Genomic DNA, 24,400 nt, shown 5'->3' with positions numbered 1-24,400 from the left:
GAGCACAGGAGAAGGGCACTTGCTTTGTGTGCGGCCACCCTGGGTTCAATCCTCAGCACCCAAGATGGTCCCCCTAGCCCGCCAAGACTGATTCCTGAGTGCAAAGCCTGAGTGACCCCAAAACCAAAAAGTCAAAACAGAAAGGAGAGAGAGAGAGAGAGAGAGAGAGAGAGAGAGAGAGAGAGAGAGAGAGAGAGAGAGAGAGAAACCTCAACTAATAATGCCCGAGAGCGCAGTTTTCTTTTTTCGGGTCTGGGGTAGGACTGGGTTCACGTGCTAGGGGGTCACTCGCAGCATGAGGGGTAGCAGCGTCACCCAGGACTGTCTCTGCGAGTCCTGAAGTGCCATCTGCAAAGGCCCTGGCACAGCCTCCGTGGCCAGGCGTGGGCCCTGGGCACTGTGAGGGTGACAAGGAATAAAAGAACAAGAGACAGGGGGCTGGGGTGGCGGCCCTGGGCTGAGAAGAGGCTGCAAAGTTCCTGTCTCACAGCTGGTCATCGGCGAAGAATTTGGCACAAAACATGCCGTCCCCGACCCGGAAACAGCCTCCTCTAACAGGACAACTGGAAGCCAGTCAATTCTCTCAAGACCCTGGCGTCATAACCTGGAAATATCATCTGCCCAAAACTGCTGCAAGCCTGTCTCCAGAACATTCTGTCAGAGCTCAGCTGGAGAGAAGGGAAGTGATCTCCCAAGGTCAGGAGAACCACCGCACATCAGCCCGGAGAAGCTCTTCACGGTTGGACTCTGAGATGCCACAGGACGGACAGAGTGACCTCCCGCTCTGAGACACCATAAGACTGACCAGAGAGACTGACTGTCCCGCTCTGTGACCCCTGCCTACTTGCGAGCACAGACGGGACTTGAGGTCAGAGCTGGGCATTTCCAGTGACCCCAGTGAGGGTCCCTGAGTCTCCAAAGAGAACCAAAGTAGCACAAGCATGGGGGCAACCTGTCCACTGCCAGGGATGGGGAGTGCCAGGGGCAGGGGACCGTCTTCCACAGGCCTAATCCTGGAACAGCCATGTCAGAGCCTTCGAAGGGCTCCTCGGAGGTCAGTCCCGTAAACATCGGGGCCAGCTGGCGCAGAACCTAGACTTCCTGTGCGCAGGGAAGAATGGGGCAAAGGGCAGGAGGGCCTTTGGAGAGCCGGGAGGGCGCCAGCCCTGCACAGGAGCTTCGCCTCAGTGCCCCAAGGCCAGCCCCCACTCGCCACGGCCTCCTGACCACGGCTGCGTTAGGCCATGGAGCGCCAAGCAAACCTTCCTTGAATTAGGAAAAAGACCAAAGAAAGTGTTTGGGTTTTCTTTTTTCCCCCTTCTTCTTTCAGAAAACAGCCATTATGCTGGTTGTGGTTCCCCCAAAAAACCCTCAAAAACTTTTTTTTGAAAGGCGTGCTCTAGCTGAGGTATGGAGCGATGGAACAGCACAGTGGGCAGGGCGTTGGCCTTGCACACACCTGCCCAGATGTGGTCCCTGAGCACAGGGCCAGGACTCAGCCCTCAGCACGACCACCAATAAATGAATAACTGATCAGAGTTATTCACCACAGAGCCAGTGGCGGTGTCCCCGCTCCCTTGTTCCAACGACATGGTGTCCCTGTGTCCGGGTGTGGACGGTTGTGAAAGCAAGTTAAAAAAAAAAAGTCTTTTTTCTTCTTTGGGTCTTTGGCTCACACCTGGCGATGCTCAGGGGTGACTCCTGGCTCTACACTCAGGAATCATTCCTGCGATGCTTGGGGGACCCTATGGGATACCGGGGAACCCAGGTTTGCTGAGTTAAAGGCAAACGCCCTCTCTGCTGTACTACTGCCCCAGCCCCCCAGTCTTTAAACCGTGAGTCTCCTCCAGCTCCAATTCCCTCCCCGTGTTATTCTTTGGCCATCCCCGAACCCCGACCGTGACCCTCCGGGACTCTCCGAGGGCCACCCTGTGCCTGCAGGCGGGTCACCTCACTGCTCTCCTCTCCGGCCTCCACAGCTCGGACACTGGCCTGGCGGTGGCCATCCCTGTGGTCCCCGGGAAGCCACTGGCTCCGGGCCATCCCCCAGTCTGTCCAGAGCCGCCCGCCTCAGACATCCCCAAGGGGACTTTTCCTGGCCGCTTCCCACGGGTTCTGAAAGAGTTATTGAGTGCTTCTGCTGGGGGAGAACAGTTGTATACAGCCAAGCGCCTCTGCTTTGGGAACCTGTGCAGAGGAATGGGCTTGGGGTGGACTGAGGATGCCATGTGCAGGGACCTGGTGACCCCCACCAGAAACTCATCTCATGGGGGTGCCCCCTCGCCCCCACCTTCCAGTAGCTGCTCAGAGAAACACAAGAGCAGGTGCTGTGTCTGAAGATCGAGCAACCAAGACAGCAAAACATACTCTTGAGAATGTTCGGGAGACGGGACCCGACCCGTGGCCTACTCAGGGTCCATCCCCGACACCCCAGATGGTCCACTGAACCCTACCAAGAGTGATCCCTGAGTTCACCACCAGGAGGAAGCCCTGAGCACGGCCAGGTGTGGCCCAAACACCAAACCACACACGTTTGGAGAGACGGCTCAGGGCTTGCGCACAGCCGGGCACGGAATGGCCCGAGCGGCTCGGGGTGAGCCCTGTGATGCCCCAAACACAAACATCACAAACCAGAGAAATGGAACCGATTTCCAAATTTGTTCGTTGGTTTGTTTTCTGAGTCACAGTCAGAGTGCTCAGGGCTTACTTCTGGCTTGGTGCTCAGGGATCACTACGGGATGTGCATGGGAGACTGTACATGGGACCAAGACTTAAACCCCGGGTCAGAGGCGTGCAAAGCACGCGGCCTCCCCACGGCATGACCCCTCCATCCTGTTTTGGCTAAACTGGTAAAACTGGCAGCATCCCCGCACGCATCCATCAAGCTGGAAACTGCAGGACCAGGCGTCCCGGCTGCTCGTCCTTCCACCCAAACCGCGAGTCTGCAAAACCTGATGGACCAGACAGGTGAATGGACACCCACCCGCGACCGCTGCCATCGGCACTCACCAGCACCCGGTCCCCGAGCTTCAGCTCCTGCTCCCCGTTCTTGAGGGAGCCAGCCTCCGAGAGGTTGGAGATGGACTCGCTGGCCGTCCTGGTCAGGTTGCTGATGTGAGTGGTGGCCGGTGCCTCCTTTGTGGAGGGCTGGGGCGCCTTCGGGGCGGCGGCAGGGGCCGGGGAGGCCGACAGGGGCGGTGTGACCCGGGCAGCAGGCGCTGGCTGCAGGCCGATGGTCTCATCGTCGGCCTGCAAGCTCCTGCTCAGCTTGGACGGCTGGGTGAAGATGCCCTTCAGCGGCTCGCACTGGAAGTAGCGCACACCCGCCACCGAGCCGTCGTTCTTGCCGATGGGCTCGTCCAACACGATCCCGGCCCACTGACCAGGGGCAAACTGGGTCTCCCCGAGGAACTGGATGAATCCAGGCGTGTTCCCCTTCACCCAGACTCGTTCCCCGACCTGGAAGTCGTCCACAAACTCCTCCTGCGTGTCCGAGGAGGGGGCGCTGGGGGTTTTCTCCCCAGGCACGGACTCCTCAACGGGAGCAGCAGCTGGAACAGCAGAAAGGGTCAGAAGGGTCAGAATGGTCAGGAAGGGCCTGTCCAGGTCCAGTTAAAGTGTGGTGGTGGGGGGAGGGACACCCAGCAGTGCTTGGGGCTTCTCCCAGCCAATGCTGGGGGCTGCTTGTGGCGAAGCCTGGCCAGGCCCGCTGTGAAGGGTATGTGCCTACCTACTGCAGCATCCCAGGCCGCAGTCATATTTGGGCAGCTGAGGGGAAATCTTTGGACACACCCCGTGATGCTAGGGACCAAGCCAGGCGAAAGCTCCAACCCAGTGTCTTATTTCTGCTGTGTCCACTGGCCCATCTTCTTTTTCTTTTAGCGGGGGAGCACCCCAGCCAGTCCGCAGGGCCTATTTCTGGCTCTGCGCTCAGGGTCACTCATGTGAGGTTGAGGCTGGAGAGTCCCATGGGGTCCCGGTTGCCCTCCCCACTGTCCTGTGGCTACGGCCGGCAATGAGGCCCTTTAATCCAGGTGAGTCCACCTCCCTCAGCCTGTCCCCAAGCCCGGGCGAGGGGGCTAGCAGTTAGGAGGGAGCGTGTTGGTCGCCTCAGCTGACACCAGTTGCCGTGACACTAAAGTCACAGAATGTGACACTTGTGTGTGAGAGCTGTCCCCAGAGCCATGAACGTGCCTACAGCTCAGGGAGCCCTTTCCGGGCGAGGACTCGGGAGGGGGTTCCCGGGTGGGAATGAGTCTCCCCTGGCCCGGGCTGAGCGCACTTACCGGCCGAGGGCGCCTTCAGGGCCCAGCTCCCATGCTTGAGGATCTTGGTGGGGGCCTTCAGCCCGCTGGGCTTCAGCAGACTCATGGTCAGGTGGTCAGACGCTGCCGCGGCCACTACCGGGCCCTGACCATCGAGCCCACTGTGGGGCCTTCTGAGGCGCACTCGTTCTCAGGGATAAATCTCTGAAGAGCAGAGGAGAGAGTCTGTCTCAGGGGAGCGACCACAGCAGCTTCCGGAGCCCAGAGAGCTGCCAGTCTGACACTCGCCACCCCGAGTGCGACCCCTAGCCTCCCACACAGCCCCCTGAGCCCACCAAGTGTCATTCCTGCGCAAAAACTCAATCCCAAACAGACAAGCAAACAATTGCAGATTCGGGGCCAGAGGGCAGAGGGGACAGGTACTTGCCCTGCGGGCAGCTGACTCTCACGCCCTCCCTGGCATCACACCCACCCCCAAACACATTCAGGAGCCAGAAATCGTCCCTGAGCACTGCGAGTGTCACTGACCACCTCCCCGTCCAGACACTGACTAGCCGGGAGGCGACTCAGCAGTGATCACTGGACATGTGTGTGCGTGTGTGCGTATGTGTGTGTGAGAGAGGCCCGTGGTTACACACAGAAGCTAAGGCAAGCAACACACACACTTTTTTCTATGGGCTGAGAACTGCCAGGGAAAAGGGCCCAGCAAGACTGCGCCAAAGGGGGGCTGGAGAGCGATAGCACAGTGGGTAGGGCATTTGCCTTGCACACGCCGACCCAGGTTCGATTCCCAGCATCCCATATGGTCCCCTGAGCACTGCCAGGACTGATTCCCGAGTGCAGACCCAGGAGTAAATCCTGTGCATCACCAGGTGTGACCCAGAAAGAAAAAAAAAATTGCGCCAAAGGGGAGCGAAGGAGGTTTTGGCGTTTCTTTCGTTCCCTGTGACGCTGTCCAAGTTTGATAACCACAAGCCAGTATTAACTCCATTTCTTAACCCACAGAACTGAGGCAGACATGTGGATGGGGGAAGCGTTACCATGGCAATGGAACTCCGAGGAAGTCAACAAAAGCTTCATGGCCACCAAAAGACCACCTGAGGGCACGGGACCCAAGGTCTGGTCAAAATTAACCCACATTAGGAGGCCCAGAGCAGGCTGGACCCCCCGAGGGAATAGGAACAAAGGCCAGGAAAGGAATTTCTAAGAGGACCTTGGACCACTCAACTCTACCCCCTTGGCAACCACCCTAGCAACGGACTCTAGGTAGCTAGAAACTCCCACCAGGGGCAGCCTGGGGAAAACCCGAGATTAGCCACCTTGAACCAAGGGAGGGCGCTCATGTGTGCCCGAGCCCAGGGACTGCTCTTGCCTACAAGGTCGGTCATGTCACGGGCTTCTCCCCTCCTGAGGTGTGGACTTTCTCGGACCAAACGCAACCTAGCAACCTAACGTGTTCAGTGGCTTTCTGAGCCTCTGGAGAAGCCGCACTCTCTCTCGAGCCTGTTACTCCCTCCCTCATTTCCCCTTCCTAAAAGCCTCCAAATAAAATGTTCCTGCTTCAAGCTCATCTCCTGAAATGCTTTTCTGCGAGAAGGACAAAGGCCCGGGGGCCTGAGGAGGTCGAGGATCGACTCCCTTTCCCTGAAAAGGGCAACCCCTCACTCCGGCCCGAGACCCCGGGAAGGCCTAATGGGCGTCGTGGTGCTGGCAGGGCTCGTCGCGCTCATCAGTGCCAGCGCTCCAACCAGTCCCGGGGGAGTGACATCTTCTCCTCTGCTTCTCATCAGCCCCCCATGAGGGCCCACTAACTTCAGAGTCATTCCATATTGAATAGAAAAGTCCGCAGGGGGCAGAGAGGCAGGACAGTGGGGAGGGCACTTGCCTTCTATCCAGTTGTCCTGGGCTCGATCTCCGTCAGCACAGGGATGTTAGCCGACCAGGGCGACCCCTGGGCACAGCCAGGTATGGCCAGCCCACCCCACACCACCCAACCCCCAGCCCAACCCCCCAAAATATATATATAACTACTAAAAAAACTTAAACAAACTAAAGATTAAAAACTATCATACACTAAAGAACTGTTAGAGAAAAAAGCCGCCCCCACGCGGGCAAAAAGCCCTAAGACTCAGATTCACCTGTGTCACACTGCACTCGCAGCTTAGAGAACTGAGCTCTGACAAACAGGCTCGTGCCAGTCTCCTACAGAGACTGAAAATCGCACTTGGAGTCTAGAACGTTCCAAGGTAGAATGAGAATTAAGCAAGGAGGAGGGCATCATGGGCCCTTCTTAAAGGGGCAGGCGCCACCTTCCTGACGCCAGCGTCCGGCTGAGGCTCCGGAGGGCTGCCCTGCAGACGCCAGCACTAGCTGGCCAATGTGCCTCTGGTCCCTGCGGGGCCCAGTTCTGGACCCCTGGGCCCTGAGAAAGTGGTTTCAGAAAACGTTTCACAAATGTTTGGCAGTTACAGATCTCCAGCTGAGGTCATTCGGCATCCCCCGAGTGGGACCTGGACCCAGTGACCGTGCCCAGGGCCCTCCTCAGGAGCCGGGCCACAAAATCTGTGGACGGGAGGGGGGGGGCGAGGGGCAGGGCGACAGGGCAGAGGCCCTGAGCCCGACCCTGACAGCCCTGCTCTCTGTGACCCCAGTGCTGTAAGCAACACCTGCCGCACCGTGGCCAGGGAGTGGCCAAGCCCACTAAGGCCTGAGAGCTGTACAGAGGCGTATGGCTTGGCCTGCTCCGACTGGGAGCACAAGCTGAATGAGTGCGGGTCCCCTCGAGGATGAGTGAGCAGGAACGGGGGAGTGGTGGGGAGGAGGGGAGGGCGGAGTGACCTAACCTAGGGGCTGAGGGCCGACTCTGATGCAGTCATCGGGGCTCATCCTGGCAGGACCTGGCGGGGGGGGGAGGGCGGTATATTGGGGTTGTTGTTGGTGGAGAATGGGCACTGGTGAAGGTACGGGTGTTTCATTGTATGACCGAGACTTAGACCTGAAAGCTTTGTAACTGCTCTCATGGTGATTCAATAAATAAAATCATAAAAAATGAAAAAAAAAGTTAGGTGGAGTTCATGCACAATTCAATCAGCTAATCCGTGGCTGGATAAATAGCAGTACTCCTAAATAAAAAAAAAAAGAGAGAGAGAGAAATCCAGAAAAACACTGCAAATCTGTACTCCAAGCACACTCCTCCCCAAACGATCCATTTTCCCCCACCCGAGATAAAGCCGACATGCTATGGGTCACATCCTCCTGCCACTGACCCCCAAAACCCGACGCTCCCTCCTCCCACCCCGGGGACTGATGGCACAAACTCCATCTTTGTGTCACGCCATACATGATACATTTGTCACTAGAACCTGATGACTCACTTCAGAACCTCAACAGAAGCCACAAAGATAGGGAGCACTGCTCGGGGAGCACCATGCAGAGGCTGCTCAGACCCTCTCTGCCTCTGTCCCCCACCTGCTCTGGGGACGACGCATAGACAAGTGGCCAGGGCTTGAGACCAGAGGAACCAAGCCTGGAGGAAGCAGGTGCTTGTGTTTTGTTTTCTCTGGAGGCCTCTAACTACGGCTCCTCTTAAGAGACAAAGAAGGCCGCAAATAGGCAAACACTCTGAACTCGGTTAGCACCCAACTCGGATCTACCGCCAAGATCTGCTCTAAATGAACCTTGAAAGGGTAAGCTAAATATCTCTCAGGAAAGCAAATAACCTTAGGGGATTATCTGCTCTCACTAAAAATGGGGGGGAAAAAAGTCTGTTTTGTATTTCTTGAAAATGTCAGCTTGACTCAAAGCTGGGGGTTCCGAAGGCAGTTCTGTTTCATCCCGCAGCACAAATGCTTCCTCCCTGCTAGAGCTTTGGCTCACGTCTGTCGAGCGTCTTCTGGACAGGGAAACACCAGCCCTGGGAGGTGTGGCGTGATGGGACACTGGCACACAGGAAGCACCTCAATTTGGGTCATTTTCCCCTCTCAGGACTCTGAGGACCCCTTACCCCTCGGGCAGCGCCGCATGACATTCTATCAGGAAGTTACATAAAAATCAGTCTTCCGTTCCAAACAAAATTTCAGGAGCTGCAGACACAGTTCAAGACTATATACAGCCTGAAGGCACAGGACATATGCAAACGGCATCTATTCACTGTCATCAGCGAGCCCCGTCACCCGCCTCACGCTGGCATTCAACTTCAAAATATCCAGATAGAGGAAATTTTTATGTGTCAGGGGGAAAAATCAGAGTTAGCAAGAGCTCGAAGAGAAGAGCAAGCCGGCAAACAGGACTGAGAGAAGGTGACCGCAGGTGAGGCCGGTCATCTCTGGCCTAACCCGGGTCCCAGCCCCAGCTGCCCTGCAGAAGCCGCCAGGGGATACCCCACATGCCTCGGAAAACTCACGGACACCCCACATGACATGGAATCCCCCCAACGCTCACAGCCGCTGAGTACTGACTCACACCCGCCCTTCCATGCAAAAGACCTGAAGGAACAAGGATCCCCAGGTCGAAGCTTCTAGTGTCGGGGCTGGAACGATAGTACAGCGGGGAGGGCATTTGCCTTGCATGCAGCCAACCTGGGTTCAAATCCCGGCATCCCATATGGTCCCCTGAGCACCGCCAGGAGTAAATCCTGACTGCACAGCCAGGAGTAACCCCCGTGCATCTCCGGGTGAAAAAATTAACAATAAAAAGATAACACCGTGGAGGTGTGCAGACTGGGGGCGGGGTGCAGAGGGAGACCTCCCAGAGAGCCTGGCCCAGAGTGAGCATAACATCCCCAAAGACCCCGTAGGATGGCTCCGCCAGGTCTGGGGTGCAGCCTCACACTTGAGTCTAAGCCACCCTGGTCAGGATGTCCAAAGAGTCCTCAGAAAAGAACCGGAAACTCTGCATTGGAGCAGACCACAGAGGATGATGCAGGGGAAGGAAAGCATTAGGGGGCCTCTTTCGAACTGCTCAGGGGCCCAGGTGACTGTTCAGAGCGGGAACTGTGTCTGCCTGCGGACAGCTAAGCCGGCTCCTGCCCGGCCCTGCCCAGCCCCGAGCACCCAAACAAAACATTCATTTTTAAAAACGGCGTATTACTACAGAGACACCTCTAACAACTCCCACCCGGCGAGGCTCAAGGGATAGGCTCTGCACTCAGGAATTATTCTGGTGGTTCTTTGGGAGCCCCCCAGCGCCTTGAGCCCAATCTAACTGCTCACATGACACACGCCAGGGTGCCCAAGTTCTGGGGTCCCTCGAGCAGAATACCCGGAGTGAGGGCCACTGTGAGCAGCTCAGGTGAGCAGAGCCGTGGCTACCCCTGCCGGGATGCTGACTTGGGGGCCATCGTGGCTCAGTGCGGGAGAGAAGATGTGAATGCAGCATCCACGGGGGGATCTGGGGCCCTTGGTTCCGACCTGTGTTGGGTCTGCCTATTGGGATGGCCCCAGCCCGCCCGCACTGGGCTAGGAACGACCCTGGGTGTGACCGAGACAGCCCCTACACTCAGCTGGGGTGACCAAGCCGCTTCCTCAAAGCTTCCGCACTGCTGACTGGGAACAGAAGGAGCAGAGAGGCCTCTCCCAGACATGCAATGACTCACATGGAAGGTGAACCCCAAGTCCTGTCACCACACAGGGTCGGGCAGGCCCCTGTCCTATCACCACACAAGGGCATGCAAGCCCTTCCCTGCTCCAAGACTGGGGTGGGGAGAGACCATCGGGGGAGCCCAGGAAAGTTCTGGATTCCACAGGCCGAAGCCCAGGGACGTGAGCAAACCCACGGGGAGCTGGTTGACAGCAGCCCAGAAACCAAGCGAGCCCCAGGTTCTTTCTCTTAAGGTGCTGCTGAGACCAACATGCTGAGGGAATGGGGGCCTGGAAATCTGGTGATGCACCTGCGTTCTCGAAAGGTCAAGTCTTGAGACCAACAGCAGCAGTACCACAAATCAACTCACACGCCCAAGAACGCAGGGAAATGCGATCGCGTCTCAAACACACCTGCACAAGCTTCCAATGGCAGAGGGCGCAGAGGGCGCAGACAGGCACCAGGAGCGCTGGGGCCATGCACGGGTTCAAGCTGACTCCCTGGCTTGGCACTGGGGGTCACACCAGGCGGGGCTTGGAGGACCATATGGGGTGCCAGGGAACGAACCCGGGTCTGCCAGGGGCAAGGCAAGTGCCCTACCCACCTTACTATCTCTTTGGCCCTGGTACGCCGTTTTTAGAGGACATTATCAAGCTGATGTGTTTCCCCCTAGCATCTTCCCCTTCATTCCGGTATTTATTTTCTCTTTCCCTCCCTTTCTCGCTGAGGCTGAGGGTCGCACACTCTAGGTGGTGGTTACCCACTTTGGGGGGGGGGGAGGTTTCCACTCGGCCTGCCAGAGCTCCAGCCATGCCCACTTTTCCCTATTTCCAGTGAAAAGTACGTCATAGGAAAAGCATCTGGTTGAAAACTCACATAAATCAATGCTTTTGGGTCCAGAGATTGTCTTAAGGGACTAAGCATGGAGAAACCTCACCGCACAGAAGAAAGAGCCAGAGTTCTGGCCCGGGCGCCCCTAAGAGCCAAGCTGACACTTTGAAAGAGAAATATTTCAGAAGTGCTCCCTGACATAAAGATAGTAAAGAAAACATATAAAATCATATTTGCAAACAAAAAACCACCTTTCAGAAAAAGACAACATTTAAAAAAGAAAAACTCTGGGGGGCCAGATAGACAGTTCAGTGCGAAGGTGCTTTCCTGATATCAAAGAGTCAAATATGGACCCCTGAGGACACTACTTCCACTACCCAGCCGTCGCCACACTCCAGGACGCTTTCCGGACCCGCGCGACAGCTCCGGCCGAGACCCACGCACAACTGAAGACCCACAGAACAAGGTAAGCGGAACTCTCTGAGACCTTGGACTCCAGGCTCGGCGGACCCAGGGACAGAGCTTCTCTGCTTGCTCCCACCACCACAGGTGACAAAGGGATTCTAATTAGGAGCCCCACCCTACCCTGCCCTGTCTGCTTCCATCAACCACCCAGGGATCGAATTGTGCACAGGAGACACACCCTACCCAGATAAATATCCCACTGGCAGACTTCCACTCTCGACACTACTTCCACTACCCAGCCGTCGCCACACTCCAGGACGCTTTCCGGACCCGCGCGACAGCTCCGGCCGAGACCCACGCACAACTGAAGACCCACAGAACAAGGTAAGCGGAACTCTCTGAGACCTTGGACTCCAGGCTCGGCGGACCCAGGGACAGAGCTTCTCTGCTTGCTCCCACCACCACAGGTGACAAAGGGATTCTAATTAGGAGCCCCACCCTACCCTGCCCTGTCTGCTTCCATCAACCACCCAGGGATCGAATTGTGCACAGGAGACACACCCTACCCAGATAAATATCCCACTGGCAGACTTCCACTCTCGACACTACTTCCACTACCCAGCCGTCGCCACACTCCAGGACGCTTTCCGGACCCGCGCGGCCGCTTGCGGCCGCGCGACACATCATAAGACACTAAATACCCGTCTTCTGGAATTGTCGTACCATATTTGATAGGGTTCAAATATGGTAACACCTACAAGGGTGATTAGAGGTCACCCCAAAAGCCTCTATACCTCTCGGAAAGACTGGCAAGCTACCGAGAGTATTCCGCCCGCACGGAAGAGCCTGGCAAGCTATCCGCTGTGTATTCGATATGCCAAAACCAGTAACTACAACTGGTCTCATTCACCTGACCCTGAAGGCTTCACCGACATGGCAGCACTGAGAAGGATGAGAAAGGAGAGGCCGACAAAATCTCAAGGCCGACCTAGGCTGCCACAATGAAGGAAGACAAAAATGATCGTCTGTACTTTCAATGCACGTACGCTAGCATCAGATGCATCCATCGAGGACCTGATGGTACAAGTGCGAATGATCAAGTACGACATCATTGGTCTGACCGAGACAAGAAGACACGAATCTCACCATGCCGTTTTCGACACTGGAGAAGAATTGTTCCTCGGAACATGCGATAAAAGAGGTGTTGGAGGCGTCGGTGTCCTTGTCAACACAAACTTGGCCAAGAGCATTGATTCATTTGAATGCCTAACAACCCGAATCGGACGTTTACATTTGAATAGATGTGGCTCACTGCCTGCAGTTTCTATCTTCGTTGTCTACGCACCAACATCTCATTATGATGAAAGAGAAATCGAGAAGTTCTACATGGAGCTAGAGAAGTTCTATAAAGAAGACCACACCTTCTACAAGATCATTGTGGGTGATTTTAATGCCAAGATAGGACCGAGAAGATCAGCTGAAGAACTTCACATTGGGACCCATGGCCTAGAATGGAACGAACAGGGTGAGAGACTGTCTGAGTTCATCATGTCGACCAAGACCATTCATGGTAACTCACAGTTCCAGAAGGCAGAATCTAAACGATGGACATGGGAGTCTCCCGGTGGACGATTCCACAACGAAATAGACCACATCATATTCAATCGACGGTTTTGCCTGACTGATGTCGCTGTTGTCCCAAAATTTCGAACGGGATCGGACCACCGTCTCCTTCGTGCAAAATTCTACTTCACAGAGCGGGGAGAAAGGGCTGCAAAGTTCAAAAAGAGAACTCCCAGAACGACCACCAACTGGGAACTCTTTGGTACTATTGCGGCAACATGGGAAGATGCCATTGTTGACAACATTGACGAGGAATACGATCGACTGGTTCAGCACCTCCATGAATGTGCGAGGAACGCCAAGAGAGAGATAGCCACAAAAAGTCACCTATCTTCGAAAACTCTTGAGCTAATTCGCCAGCGTGGTTTGGCGCATGCCTCAGGCAACCGCAAGCTAACGTCCGAGCTTGCAAAGCAGTGCAGAGATGCGATCAAGGAAGACCTCAAAGAGAGAAGAGCAGAAGTACTGGTAGATGCGGCAGAAGCCGGGAAAAGTATTCGTAACGCCCGCCTGTCCTTCGCCAACTATAAGACCAAGATGACTGCCCTCCGACGTCCTGATGGATCCATCACATCCTCCAGAACGGCAATGGAGAAGATTATCCATGACTTCTACTCAAATCTCTTCGATAGCCATGTCCACTTGCCGACATACCAAATTCCACAGGATGGGTATGTCGTTCCAACGTTCTCCCTTCCGAAATCCGACACGCCATTTCGTCAGTAAAGAAGCAAACAGCACCCGGCCCAGACAAGGTCAGACCTGAACACCTGAAGAACCTGCCGTCAGTACTCATCAATACACTGGCTCGGCTCTTCACTCGCTACCTGTCTGAATGCAAGGTTCCATCTCAATGGAAAACCAGCAGGACCGTACTACTGTTCAAGAAGGGAGACATCCATGACATTGGCAACTATCGCCCGATCTGCCTATTGTCTGTCATCTACAAGCTGTTCACTCGAGTCATCCTGAATAGGATTGGCAGAACACTAGATGAAGGACAACCATGCGAGCAAGCAGGGTTCCGCAAAGGATTCAGCACCATCGACCATATCCACACGGTAACCAAGCTCATTGAGGTTTCTCGGGAGTTCAAGATGCCGCTCTGCTTAACGTTCATTGATTTAAAGAAGGCCTTTGATTCTGTTGAGACGGAAGCGGTCATTGAAGCCCTAGCCAATCAGGGCATTCAAGCCCAATACATCAGGATCCTCCGTGAGCTGTATTGCGGATTCACTACCAGGATCTCACCATTCTACAAAGAAGTGATCGTTGATGTCAAGAGAGGGGTGCGGCAGGGTGATACCATTTCACCAAAACTCTTCAGTGCCACCCTCGAGAACATCATGCGACGACTGGAATGGGAAGGAATGGGAGTGAAGATAGATGGTCGGCAACTACACCACCTCCGCTTTGCTGATGACATTGTTTTAATAACACCAAACATCAGCCAAGCGGCACAAATGCTGGCCGACTTTGACCGTGAGTGTGGAAAGGTAGGACTACAGCTGAATCTTACGAAGACAATGTTTATGAGAAACAGCCTTGTTCCTGATGCCCCATTCGCTCTCAATGGAACGACCATCTCCGAATGCAACAGCTATGTGTACCTAGGTCGAGAGGTCAACATGACAAATGACCTGGCACCCGAGCTGCACAGGAGGAAGAGAGCGGCTTGGAACGCCTTCAGGAACGTCGAAGAAATAGCTAAGAGGACGAAGAACCTCCGGCTCCGGGCACATCTCTTTGATTCCACTGTTCTTCCTGCATTAACATATGCCTCAGAGACCTGGGCCCTACGCAAACAAGATGAGAACGCCATTCAGGTCTCCCAAAGAAGAATAGAAAGAGCTATGCTTGGAATATCACGTTTCACTCAAATGAGAGAACGAATCCGGAGTTCTGACATCCGTCGACGATCAAGGATCAGGGACGCTGTCTCATTTGCCAAGGTGTCGAAAATCAGATGGGCTGGTCACGTAATGAGATTTAAAGACGACCGTTGGACTAGAGCTGTTACTGATTGGATTCCACGGGATGTCAAGAGACCGCGTGGCCGCCCACCTACCAGATGGTCAGACTTCTTTGTCAAGGTCATGAACGATCGGTTTGAGGCCCTCCATGTTCCCGGAGCGAAGAGATGCCATTGGGCTACACTAGCACGCGACAGGGACAAATGGAGACGTTACTGGCGCCCGCTCGAGCAAATCGACGACTAACGGGAAGTTAAGTGATTAAGTGATTAAGTGAGGACCCCCAAGAGTAATCCCTGAGCATCACCAGGTGAGGCCCCAAGCAAAAACCAAAGCAAAGCAAACAAATAAACATGTGCTGAAAATAACCAGTAGGAAACAGGCTGGGACGGGCGTGTGGGAGAAACAGAATTTCCCGCACACCCTGCATCCAGCCCTGAGGTCACACTGCAGAACCTCAAGAGTTTGAATGAAAAATGTAGGCAATTGTATTTCTAGAAAATGAGAATGTAAGGTTAGAGGCTTCAGGTCTTGCCAAGACTCAATCAAGGGGAAAGGCGGGTCACGAAAACAAAATCACTCACAAACCTACGTTTCTTCTGCAGGCCCGTGGGCAGCGGCTGCGCTCCTCAAAGTGGAGGCCGGGGAGAATGCGCAGAACTTCCTCGATTCTGCGCCAACCAGGCCGGGAGAGCAGCTGGGCCAGCCGCATGCTGAGGGGGGCATAGCCGAGATGTCCGTCGGGTTCTGCGGAGGATTCGAGAGGGACACCTGGAGTCAACCAACTCTGCCTAATGGGCCATGGGATCTTTTTTTTTTTTTTTTTTTTTTGCGGAGGCCATACCCTGCGGTGCTCAGGGCTCCCTCCTGGTGCTGCACTCAGGGAACACAACCTGGGTCGGCCACATTAAAGGCAAATGTCCTCCACGCTGCCGTCCTGGATTTGACTTTTGGGAGGAACACAGTGTGCTCCAGCCTACCCCGCTGAGCCCTGCCATCTCCACCCTCTACCCAATTCCCAATCTCTCTCTTCTCTCCTTCTCTCTCTCCCCCCCACCCCCACCCCTACAGCTTTATGCATCAGACCTGGTGGTGCAGAGCTGACGCATGGCTCTGCCCTCACCTCTCCTGGCCCTGAGTCCTTCTGTCTCAAACCAATCTCAGAAAGCTGCTTGGTGTCCCTGTGTGCTGGAAGGTGCCAGTGCCCGGCAGCCCGTGCAGAGGGCAGGGGCGTGGCCAAACCCCAGCACCGCTGGGTCCGAACATTCAATGGTCTGCCCGGGAAAGATTCCATCCGACCCCCACAGAAGAAAAACTGTTCATCGATTTGGTGAGAAACTTCTCCTATGGAAACTTGGCCCACTGGGGGGAGGGAATGTGGAGAGCTCTAAGCCCAGCCAAGCTACTCTCAGGCATTCTTCTAGGGGCCGAGGCCCCAGGGCACAGCCACACCCAAATCTCCCAAGGGTGAGAGTGACAGCCCCTAGCATCACAGTGACCCCCAGTCTGAAACCCCCCCTCTCTGACAGTGACTCTGAGTCCAGCAGCCCCAACTGCCCACGGTGAGTCAGTTGTGTTGGTCCCCAATCCTCTTACTTGAGGCTGGCCTTTTCGCTGACCAGAGGCTTCCTTGAGCCCAGACCAGCCTCCCCCGCCCTGAGGCCTAAGTGGACAAGGGCCCCCGCTTCCCACCCCAGCCCCCATCTTCAAAAAGTGTCCCCCAACAAGCCCCACTCAGTCCTGGCTTCTGCAAGGGCAGCGCCTTCCCACCAGCAGGACGCCACACCACTGGGGAAATGTGTGTGTGTCTATGTACGTGTCTGTGTGTGTGCTGGCGCGTGTGCATGTGCGTGAAGGCTCGGCTCGCCTATTAGATGGCGTGCATGTGCCTGCGTGTGCTCGAAGACTCGGCTCACCTGCGCATTCACATCGTCCATCCAGAGGCGCAGGGTCTTCCGGATGGTGGGGTAGCTGTTCCTGCCCCCCTGCTGGGGCCGCAGCAGCCCGGCCTTCTCCAGGTTCTGTAACGTCAGGATGTGCTCGTAGCCATATGTCTGCAAGAGAAGTTGGGGAGCCTGCTAGATCTCCCACTTCCGAAAAGGGAGCGAACATTTTCACTCTCATTTTGATACTACTGTTTTTGAGTCATACCCGGCAGCATCCAAGACAAGTGCCTTACCCCTTTCTAGCTCTTGGTTTGTTTTTGTTTTTTTTTCTTTTCGAGTCACACCCGGCGATGCTCAGGGGTTACTCCTGGCTTTGCACTCAGGAATCACTCCTGGAGGTGCTCGGGAAACCATATGGGATGCTGGGAATTGAACCAGGGTCGGCTGCGTGCAAGGCAAACACCCTACCCGCTCTGCTATTGCTCCAGCCCCTTTCGAGCTCTTTGGACCCCACATTTTCACTTTAAATCAGAATGCATGGGCCCAACGTAAGGAAGATAGATGACAGTGTACTCAAATGACGGAGTAGGAAAAGGAGGCCAACCACACCTCCTGCCGTGCTGTTTTCCAGATGTCTCCTTTGTTTTGTTTGCTTCTGCACGCCCCCCCATGCTCAGGGATCAGTGCTGGTGGGGCTCAGGGGACCCATTTGCGTGGATCAGTGCTGGTGGGCTCAGGGGACCCATATGCATGCTGGGGATCAAGCCCAGGTGGGCCACGTGCAAGGCCAACTGCTTTTTTGGGTCTCACCCGGCGATGCACAGGGGTTACTGCTGGCTCTGCACTCAGGAATAACTCCTGGCGGTGCTCAGGGGACCATATGGGATGCTGGGAATCGAACCCGGGTCGGTCACGTGCAAGGCAAACGCCCTATCCGCTGTGCTATCACTCCAGCCCCAACAAGACCAACTGCTTTTTTAAAAAATTTCTCCCTTGGCAAATGAGTCACTTAGAAACACTGACCTGGAGAATTTCTCTTTTGTAATAATCCAGAACCTTCTGCTTGAGCCCACTGTTGCACACCGACTGCAGGCAAATGAGCCTGAGCACCTTGATGAGTGGATGCTTCTGGGCGATGCAGTCCTCGATATAACTGTTGACCTAGAGTCATGGCAGGTTTGTGCGTGAGCACCGGGACTGGGCCTGCAGGCCTGGGCGTCCCCGGGCCCTCAGAGGCCCGATCAAAGAGAGACTGGAGATTGGCTCACGCTCCTGCCCACACTCCCTGGACAACCTAAGCTCAAGGGGCTGCGGGCGGGTGCAACTGTCCCACTTGTCAGCGACACCTGAGCAGCATCAGTAAAGTAGCAGGGACTGTGGGGAATTTGGGCGCTTGCTTGCTGCAAGTGAGAATGCGGGATTTATTGACGGGCAGACAGGAAAAGCGATCATATAACCCACGCTCTTATATTATCCGTGATGGGCTTCAATAGTCTTGGGCTTCAGGGCTGGGTCTTGTTTCTCTGAGGAGAGCGAACAGCAATGGAACACATGCACACACACACGCAATGGAACACACACACACACACACACACACACCACCCCCGGTCAACAGAAACCTATCCCTTGGCAGAATCTCTTTCCGCTTCAAGGCTGGGTCTTGTTTCTCTGAGGACAGCGAACAGCAATGGAACACACACACACACACACACACACACACACACACACACACTGGGTCTTGTTTCTCTGAGGACAGCGAACAGCAATGGAACACACACACACACACACCATGGAACACACACACACACACACACACACACACACACACACACCACCCCCGGTCAACAGAAACCTATCCCTTGGCAGAATCTCTTTCCGCACATTTTGCACTGCCCTGGCAGGTATTTAGGCCAGACACGGGAATCAAAGCGATTCCTTTCCTACCTCGAGTTCTGTTTGCCAATCTGGTTAACTATCGGCTAAAACGGTTTTAGTGTTCACGTACCTTATCGGTGTCTATTCCGGACATAAACTCCTGCTCCACGGTTAACTTATCAAAGAAGTCTTCAGATGCTGAAACATAATTAACACACGAGCATCTCAGAAGTGGGAGAAATGCTCATTTCTCCCAGAGGCATGCAAAGTAGCAAGCAAGCACCAAGTTTAAGTCATCACCGGGAAGGCACCTTCCAGAACAGTGAGGCCGACGGCCTGTGCCCCGAGGTGCGCCTAGACACAGAGCCCCGGGGCCTGGGCCCTAGCAGCTCCCCCTTCACACTAATTAAAGCAATTTCCCAAGGGCATTTTACTTTGGTTCGTTTGGGGGCCACCCCCGGTGGTGCTCAGGGATCACTCCTGGCCGGCTTCGGAGACCATATGGACTCCGGGATCCAACCCGGGCCGGCTGTGTGCCAGGCACTGCAGTACCGCTCCAACTCCAGCTCCTTGCAACATCCGACTGAAACCAACTCAGCAAGTAGTGCCAGGTCTGGCGAAGCAGTGCTGGCGCCACCCGGAGCCTGGGAGAGCCCTGCTGCACCACCTGACCCCACAGAACCCAACAGTCACACTCGGAACATTTCTGCGAGGACACAGCGGCTAGCACAGGGAACAATGCACAAGTGAAACAGTAGCCGGGGCCCCCAGAAGTAGCAGGGAGCCAGTGACACACCCTGAGCCTGAGCCCGGGACAGGGCACTCACTCGTCACATCCTGGATGAGCTCGGCGATGGAGGTGTGGTTGGCCAGGGAGCCCCGCGCCGCCTGCATGTGGGGTAGCTGGGAGACGAACTGCTTGATCTCGCCCACCGTCTTGGCGTTGTGCCTTTCCTGAGGGAGGGGAGAAGGTCACGACAGTACTGGGGACAGCACTCAGGGCCACACACACACACACACACACACACACACACACAGGGCGTGCCCCAGTCACAGCCACAGCAGTGCTGGGGAGGTACCCAAGGCCACACACACACACACACACACACACACACACACACACACTGTGCCTCAGCCCCAGCCCTGGCTGCCAAGAGTGCATTTCTAAGAGTTTAGGTCTTTGGGTTGCCCAGGGCACGTTTGAATCACATGCAAGGCAGTGCCCCAGGCTTCCTCCTGGCCTGGAGCTCAAGGATCACTCCTGGCCTGCACCGGGAACACATGGAATGCTGGGGAGTGAACCCAGGTCAGCTGCATGCAAGGTAAGCGCCTGGCCCGTTGTGCTATCCCTCCGGCTCCCCCAAATTAATTTTTAGTGTGAGAAACAGACACAAAACGAATTAGGCTATAACCAGATCCCACAGCCACAGGAAAATAGAAAAGGCAGATTGGTGGGTCCAGGGACTGCGACAGCCACATCCTGCAGCACTGGGAGACCATGTGGACAGGGAGGGAGCCCAGGGCCCACGCAGGCCACACCTGACACTGCATGGTCCCTGCCAGGGATGTGGAGCTCAGCAAACTGCCTTGAAGCCACAAAAGCTAACGCTCGTATAGCCTGAGACCTCAACAATAGCAAATCAAGTGTAAAACGTTTCCTGGGTCCAAGCTATACAGTGGGGGAGGCGCTTGCTCAGTGCCCAGCCTCCCCACAGAACCCCGAGGCCTGCCAGGAGCCAGCCCTGAGCACTGGCAGCGGGAAGGGAGGGAAGTGGACACCACGGCGAGCTCGGAGCTGGCACAGTGAATGCCCGACACTTCTTATCCATAGCTTTATAAGTCACGGTGAGGAAATAAAAAATTGAGGAACAAAACCCAAGTGAACAAAAGCAACTTCAGAAATACAACAACCATGGGGTCAGAGTGACAGAACAGTGGCGAGGTGCTTGCCTTGCATGCGGCCAGCCTGGGTTCGATCCCCAGCATCCCATGGGGTTGCCTCAGCCCACCAGAAGTGATCCCTGAGCGCAGAGCCAGGGGTTAGCCCTGAGCACCTCTGGGTGTGCCTCCCCTCAAACCCTCCCCCCCCCAAAATCCAAAGAAATACAAATACTGATATAGTGGAGATAACTCCTAAAAAAGATGAAATCAGGAAATCCATCCTTCAAGGGAAAAAGTGATTTTTAAAAACTTCCCCAGAGTTAAAAAATTCAGCTTCTATCATTTTACTGATTCAGGTTTCAAAAGTGAGCTGAACCCAGAATAAAGAGCAGCAGGAGGGCGCGAGGTGCTAAGGAAGCTGGGGGCCGGGGACTGTGCTCTCAGTATCACCCGCCGTCCCAGCCTGCTCGGGATGATCCCGGATTCCCTAGATGCAGGAGCTAGCAGAGATGCCGCTACCGCCAGCGGCTGGGAGGAAGGAGAGAGGGACAGGGAGTGCGGACGGTGACTGGCAAAGGACCTGATACCAGGAAAGGGCCTGGCACCACCTTTCCCCAGGCGCCCGCAGCCCGCCTGCCACCTGGCCCCAGGCCCCAGTCACCTCAAAGGCGGCCGAGATGACCTTGGCCTTCTTGCTGAGCACGGCGCCCACGGCGTTGAAGTTGCAGTCTCGGATCTCGATGTAGAGCTCCTCAGCTGAGTTCAGCGGCAGCTTCTTGGCCTCTGTGGGCAGGTCCTGCCCGTCACCCTGCCTCTTCGGGGCGAATTTCTTGGGCGGCAACTTTACATGACCTGCACGGGAGGGGACACCCCAAGTGAGACTCCAGAGACTTCCTGTCAGGGGAGAGCACTGGGCTTTGAGTCACTAGCTGTGCACGAGCGGAGGACACTCACACTTTTCACGCACGGCTTCCCTGGCCTGGCCCGTGGGCCGCCTCCTGCCACTGCCAGCCCAAACCGAACTCAGGATGGGGCCACCCGAGGAAACATGCCCCAGGGCGGCCCAATGTCTGTCCTGCTGGTGCGTGCAAGTGCATGCAGTCTACACCGACATCTCAACAAGCCAAGAGGAGCCCAGGATGGGGCTGGAGTGATAGCACAGCAGGGAGGGTGTTTGCCTTGCACCGGGCAGACCCTGGTTCGATTCCCAGCATCCCATATGGCCCCCTGAGCACCGCCAGGAGTAACTCCTGAGAGCAGCACCAGGAGTAACCCCTGTGCATTCCCGAGTGTGACCCCTGTCACTGTCCTTCCATTGTTCATCGATTTTGCTCAAGCAGGCCCAGTAACGTCTCCATTTTGAGACTTGTTACTGTGTTTGGCATATCGAACACGTCACGGGTAGCTTGCCAGGCTTTGCCGTGCGGGCAAGATACTCTTCGAAAAAGAAAAAAAAAAAGAAAAAGAAGATCCCAGGAATCACCTCAGCATGGAAGTGTGCATGAGGGCGGGAGACAGCTCCGACGGCTTCTTTCCTTTCTTTTTCCTTTCTCTGATATTTGGGCCACACCTGTCAGTGCTCAAGGCTTATTCCTGGCTCTGTGCTCTGGGCTTATTCTTGGCAGTGACTGGGGGAACCATATGCGGTCCTGGGGACCAAACTCACCCTAACTGCTGCTCTGCCTCTAGCTCCAAATTGGTTCCTTTCAAAAAAACATCTCCAGTTTCAACACAAATCCCGACGTGTCTACACACAATCAGCTCCACTGCTGTGGGTCCAGAGAGACGGGTCATCGGGGGCAGCACACGCTCAAGTCCAGCTGTCTGTTCCTCTGAGCACTGCCCCGTGTGGGCCCTGAGCACTGTGGGGTGGAGCTGAGAATCATAAAGCAACAAGAACTCCTGCATCGGAGAATGTGGGGAGAGAAAGGGACCGACGGAAGGAAAATACTTCTCGGTGCTTTCCAAATCCTAAGCCCCTCCGAACAGCCCGGGCGCCAGCGTCTGGAGACAGCACGCCACGGTGGCCGCGGGACCCGGGGCCTGAGCACATGCTGAGATACATGAGGTCAGCAAGACCTCGCATTCCTGCTCAAAGCAGAGGGGCAGCCGCTGGCCCAGGCAGCCTGCACGCAGCTCCTGCACGGGCCTGCCATCGCCCTCGGTCCAGCCATGGGCGCAGAGCTGGGGGGTTATGGGGAAGCCCAATTTCCCCTTGTTTTTCAGATTTCTCTTAACGGTTTCTTTTGGGGGGGGGTACACCCAGCGATGCATTGGAATTACTCCTGGCTCTGCACTCAGGAATTACTCCTGGTGGTGCTCAGGGGACCATATGGGATGCTGGGAATCGAACCCGGGCTGAGCCGCGTGCAAGGCAAATGCCCTACCCGCTCTGCTATCACTCCAGCCCTCTCCCTTAATTAAATGTTTGATCAGCAGGAAGTGTGTGATATGAAGAGACTGTGAGTTCCTGAAACTCCTTCCTCCCGGAGGCACCCCACGAGTCCCATCTCTCACACCTCCGCACCCCCAACCCCAGCACCTCTGCCAGATCCCCCGAGACTTGCAGAAGCACCAGGAGGTGGGGACCCCTCGCACAGGGTGCTCCCGTGCCAGGACAGCTCGGAGCAGGAGTCTGGGGAGGGGCTGTGTGTGTGGCATCACCCCCAGTTGCTGCCAGGCACAGCCCTGGTGGCTCCAGGGCCACAGACTGGCCCCACAGAGCAGAAAATCACCGAGATCAGCCCCACGGCCCCTTGGGCACTGCTTACGACTGTCCCCACAAAAGGAAACAACTTAAGAGGTTATCCTTCGGAACAACTGGTAAAAAACAAACCGGAAACACCTTCATAATCATTAAAGAGCAGGAAAACGGGTTGTTGTGTGGAAATGCCTCCACATGTGGTCCTGCTCTGCTTCCGTGGCCGCCATCACTGAGCCACACATTCACCACTGCAGAAACACACACACACACACACACACACACACACACACACACACAAGCCATCGCAATCCACTCTGCAATAACAAGCTTGGCACACTGGACAGACAGCACTGTCCGGACTCGACCAGCACTCAGCGGCTGCAGGGCTCTGTGTCCCCAGAGAGACCCCATGCAGTTAGCTGCATCCCCGTCCTTCCAGACCGGGGCTCCATCCCCAGGGCTGTTTCCCCAGCCCACAACCAGGGCCACTCCTGAAGGCGCCGGAATTACCCCTCGTGAGGCCTAGGGCTCCCTGTTCTGAAGAAAAGACACAAATCAGACTGTGGGAAACTTCTCAGACTGTATCCCAGCAGGAGCTACTCCCGGCTCAGTGCTCACTGGACAAGGCAGGAGTGTGGATGGAACTGAGCGCTGGCTGTGCGCCTGGCACTAGCCCCGTGAGTTTTCCTAGCCCCCACTCAGATCTGAAATGCTACAGAATCTAACATCCGGGGCCAAACCCCCCTGACCTTGGACCCAGGCACCCCTCAGAAACACTCTATTCTTCACGCCTCCCTGGGCGGCCCCAAGCAGCGGGGCTGCACACCGCATGGCCCTCTGCACAAGGCCTTCGCCTCGGTTTCCCCGATGGTGTCCTGGCTCGAGCTCGCTTTAACCTTGGGCTGAAAGTCAGTGCCTGACATTTTCAAATATTCTGACTTACACACAAAGGCCGCACCTTCGAAAACTTTTGAGATTGATTTTACTCAGCTAACCTATTAGTAACTGATGTCACTTCACTTACTGTTCTGGATGCCATAGATTTCATCGATGAGTCCCTCGTATGTCAGCTGAGTCGCAAGGGGCGTTAATAAATCCACATTTCAATCAAGCAACAAGAGGTTATCAAAAACAGGAAATACTGAATTCTGGCTTCCTGCAAACTCTCTCTTCATCCTGATCATCATATTGGCCACTTGCTGGAAACAAAGTACAGAACCAGGCAGAGCCTTTTTAGCAATGGGCGGATTTTTTAATGAAGCTAAAAAGAGCCCGGCAATCCAAAATTTAAAAATAAGACGGAAAAAAATGGAACAATAAAATAAAACAAGACAGGCCTGAGACAGTATGGTGGGTAGGATGCTTGCCTTGCAGGTGGCT

At 55.4% G+C, this 24,400-nt stretch overlaps 1 protein-coding gene across 1 annotated transcript in view; it reads right to left on the bottom strand.

Annotated features, from left to right (window-relative positions):
• Positions 1–484: 484 nt before the first annotated feature.
• Positions 485–24,400, bottom strand: part of LOC130015899 (vacuolar protein sorting-associated protein 33A-like) — a 115,214-nt gene continuing 91,298 nt past the window's right edge. Inside the window, 10 exon segments of the mRNA XM_056106644.1 lie at positions 485–551; positions 15,263–15,299; positions 15,302–15,406; positions 15,409–15,421; positions 16,591–16,728; positions 17,584–17,721; positions 18,566–18,633; positions 19,263–19,389; positions 20,978–21,168; positions 24,045–24,219. Of these exon segments, the coding sequence (XP_055962619.1) occupies positions 485–551; positions 15,263–15,299; positions 15,302–15,406; positions 15,409–15,421; positions 16,591–16,728; positions 17,584–17,721; positions 18,566–18,633; positions 19,263–19,389; positions 20,978–21,168; positions 24,045–24,219 (1,059 nt within the window).

The sequence above is a fragment of the Sorex fumeus genome, unplaced genomic scaffold (genome assembly GCF_029834395.1).
Source record: "Sorex fumeus unplaced genomic scaffold, SorFum_2.1 ptg000137l, whole genome shotgun sequence".
NCBI lineage: Eukaryota > Metazoa > Chordata > Mammalia > Eulipotyphla > Soricidae > Sorex > Sorex fumeus.
This window is presented reverse-complemented; position numbering and strand designations above follow the sequence as displayed.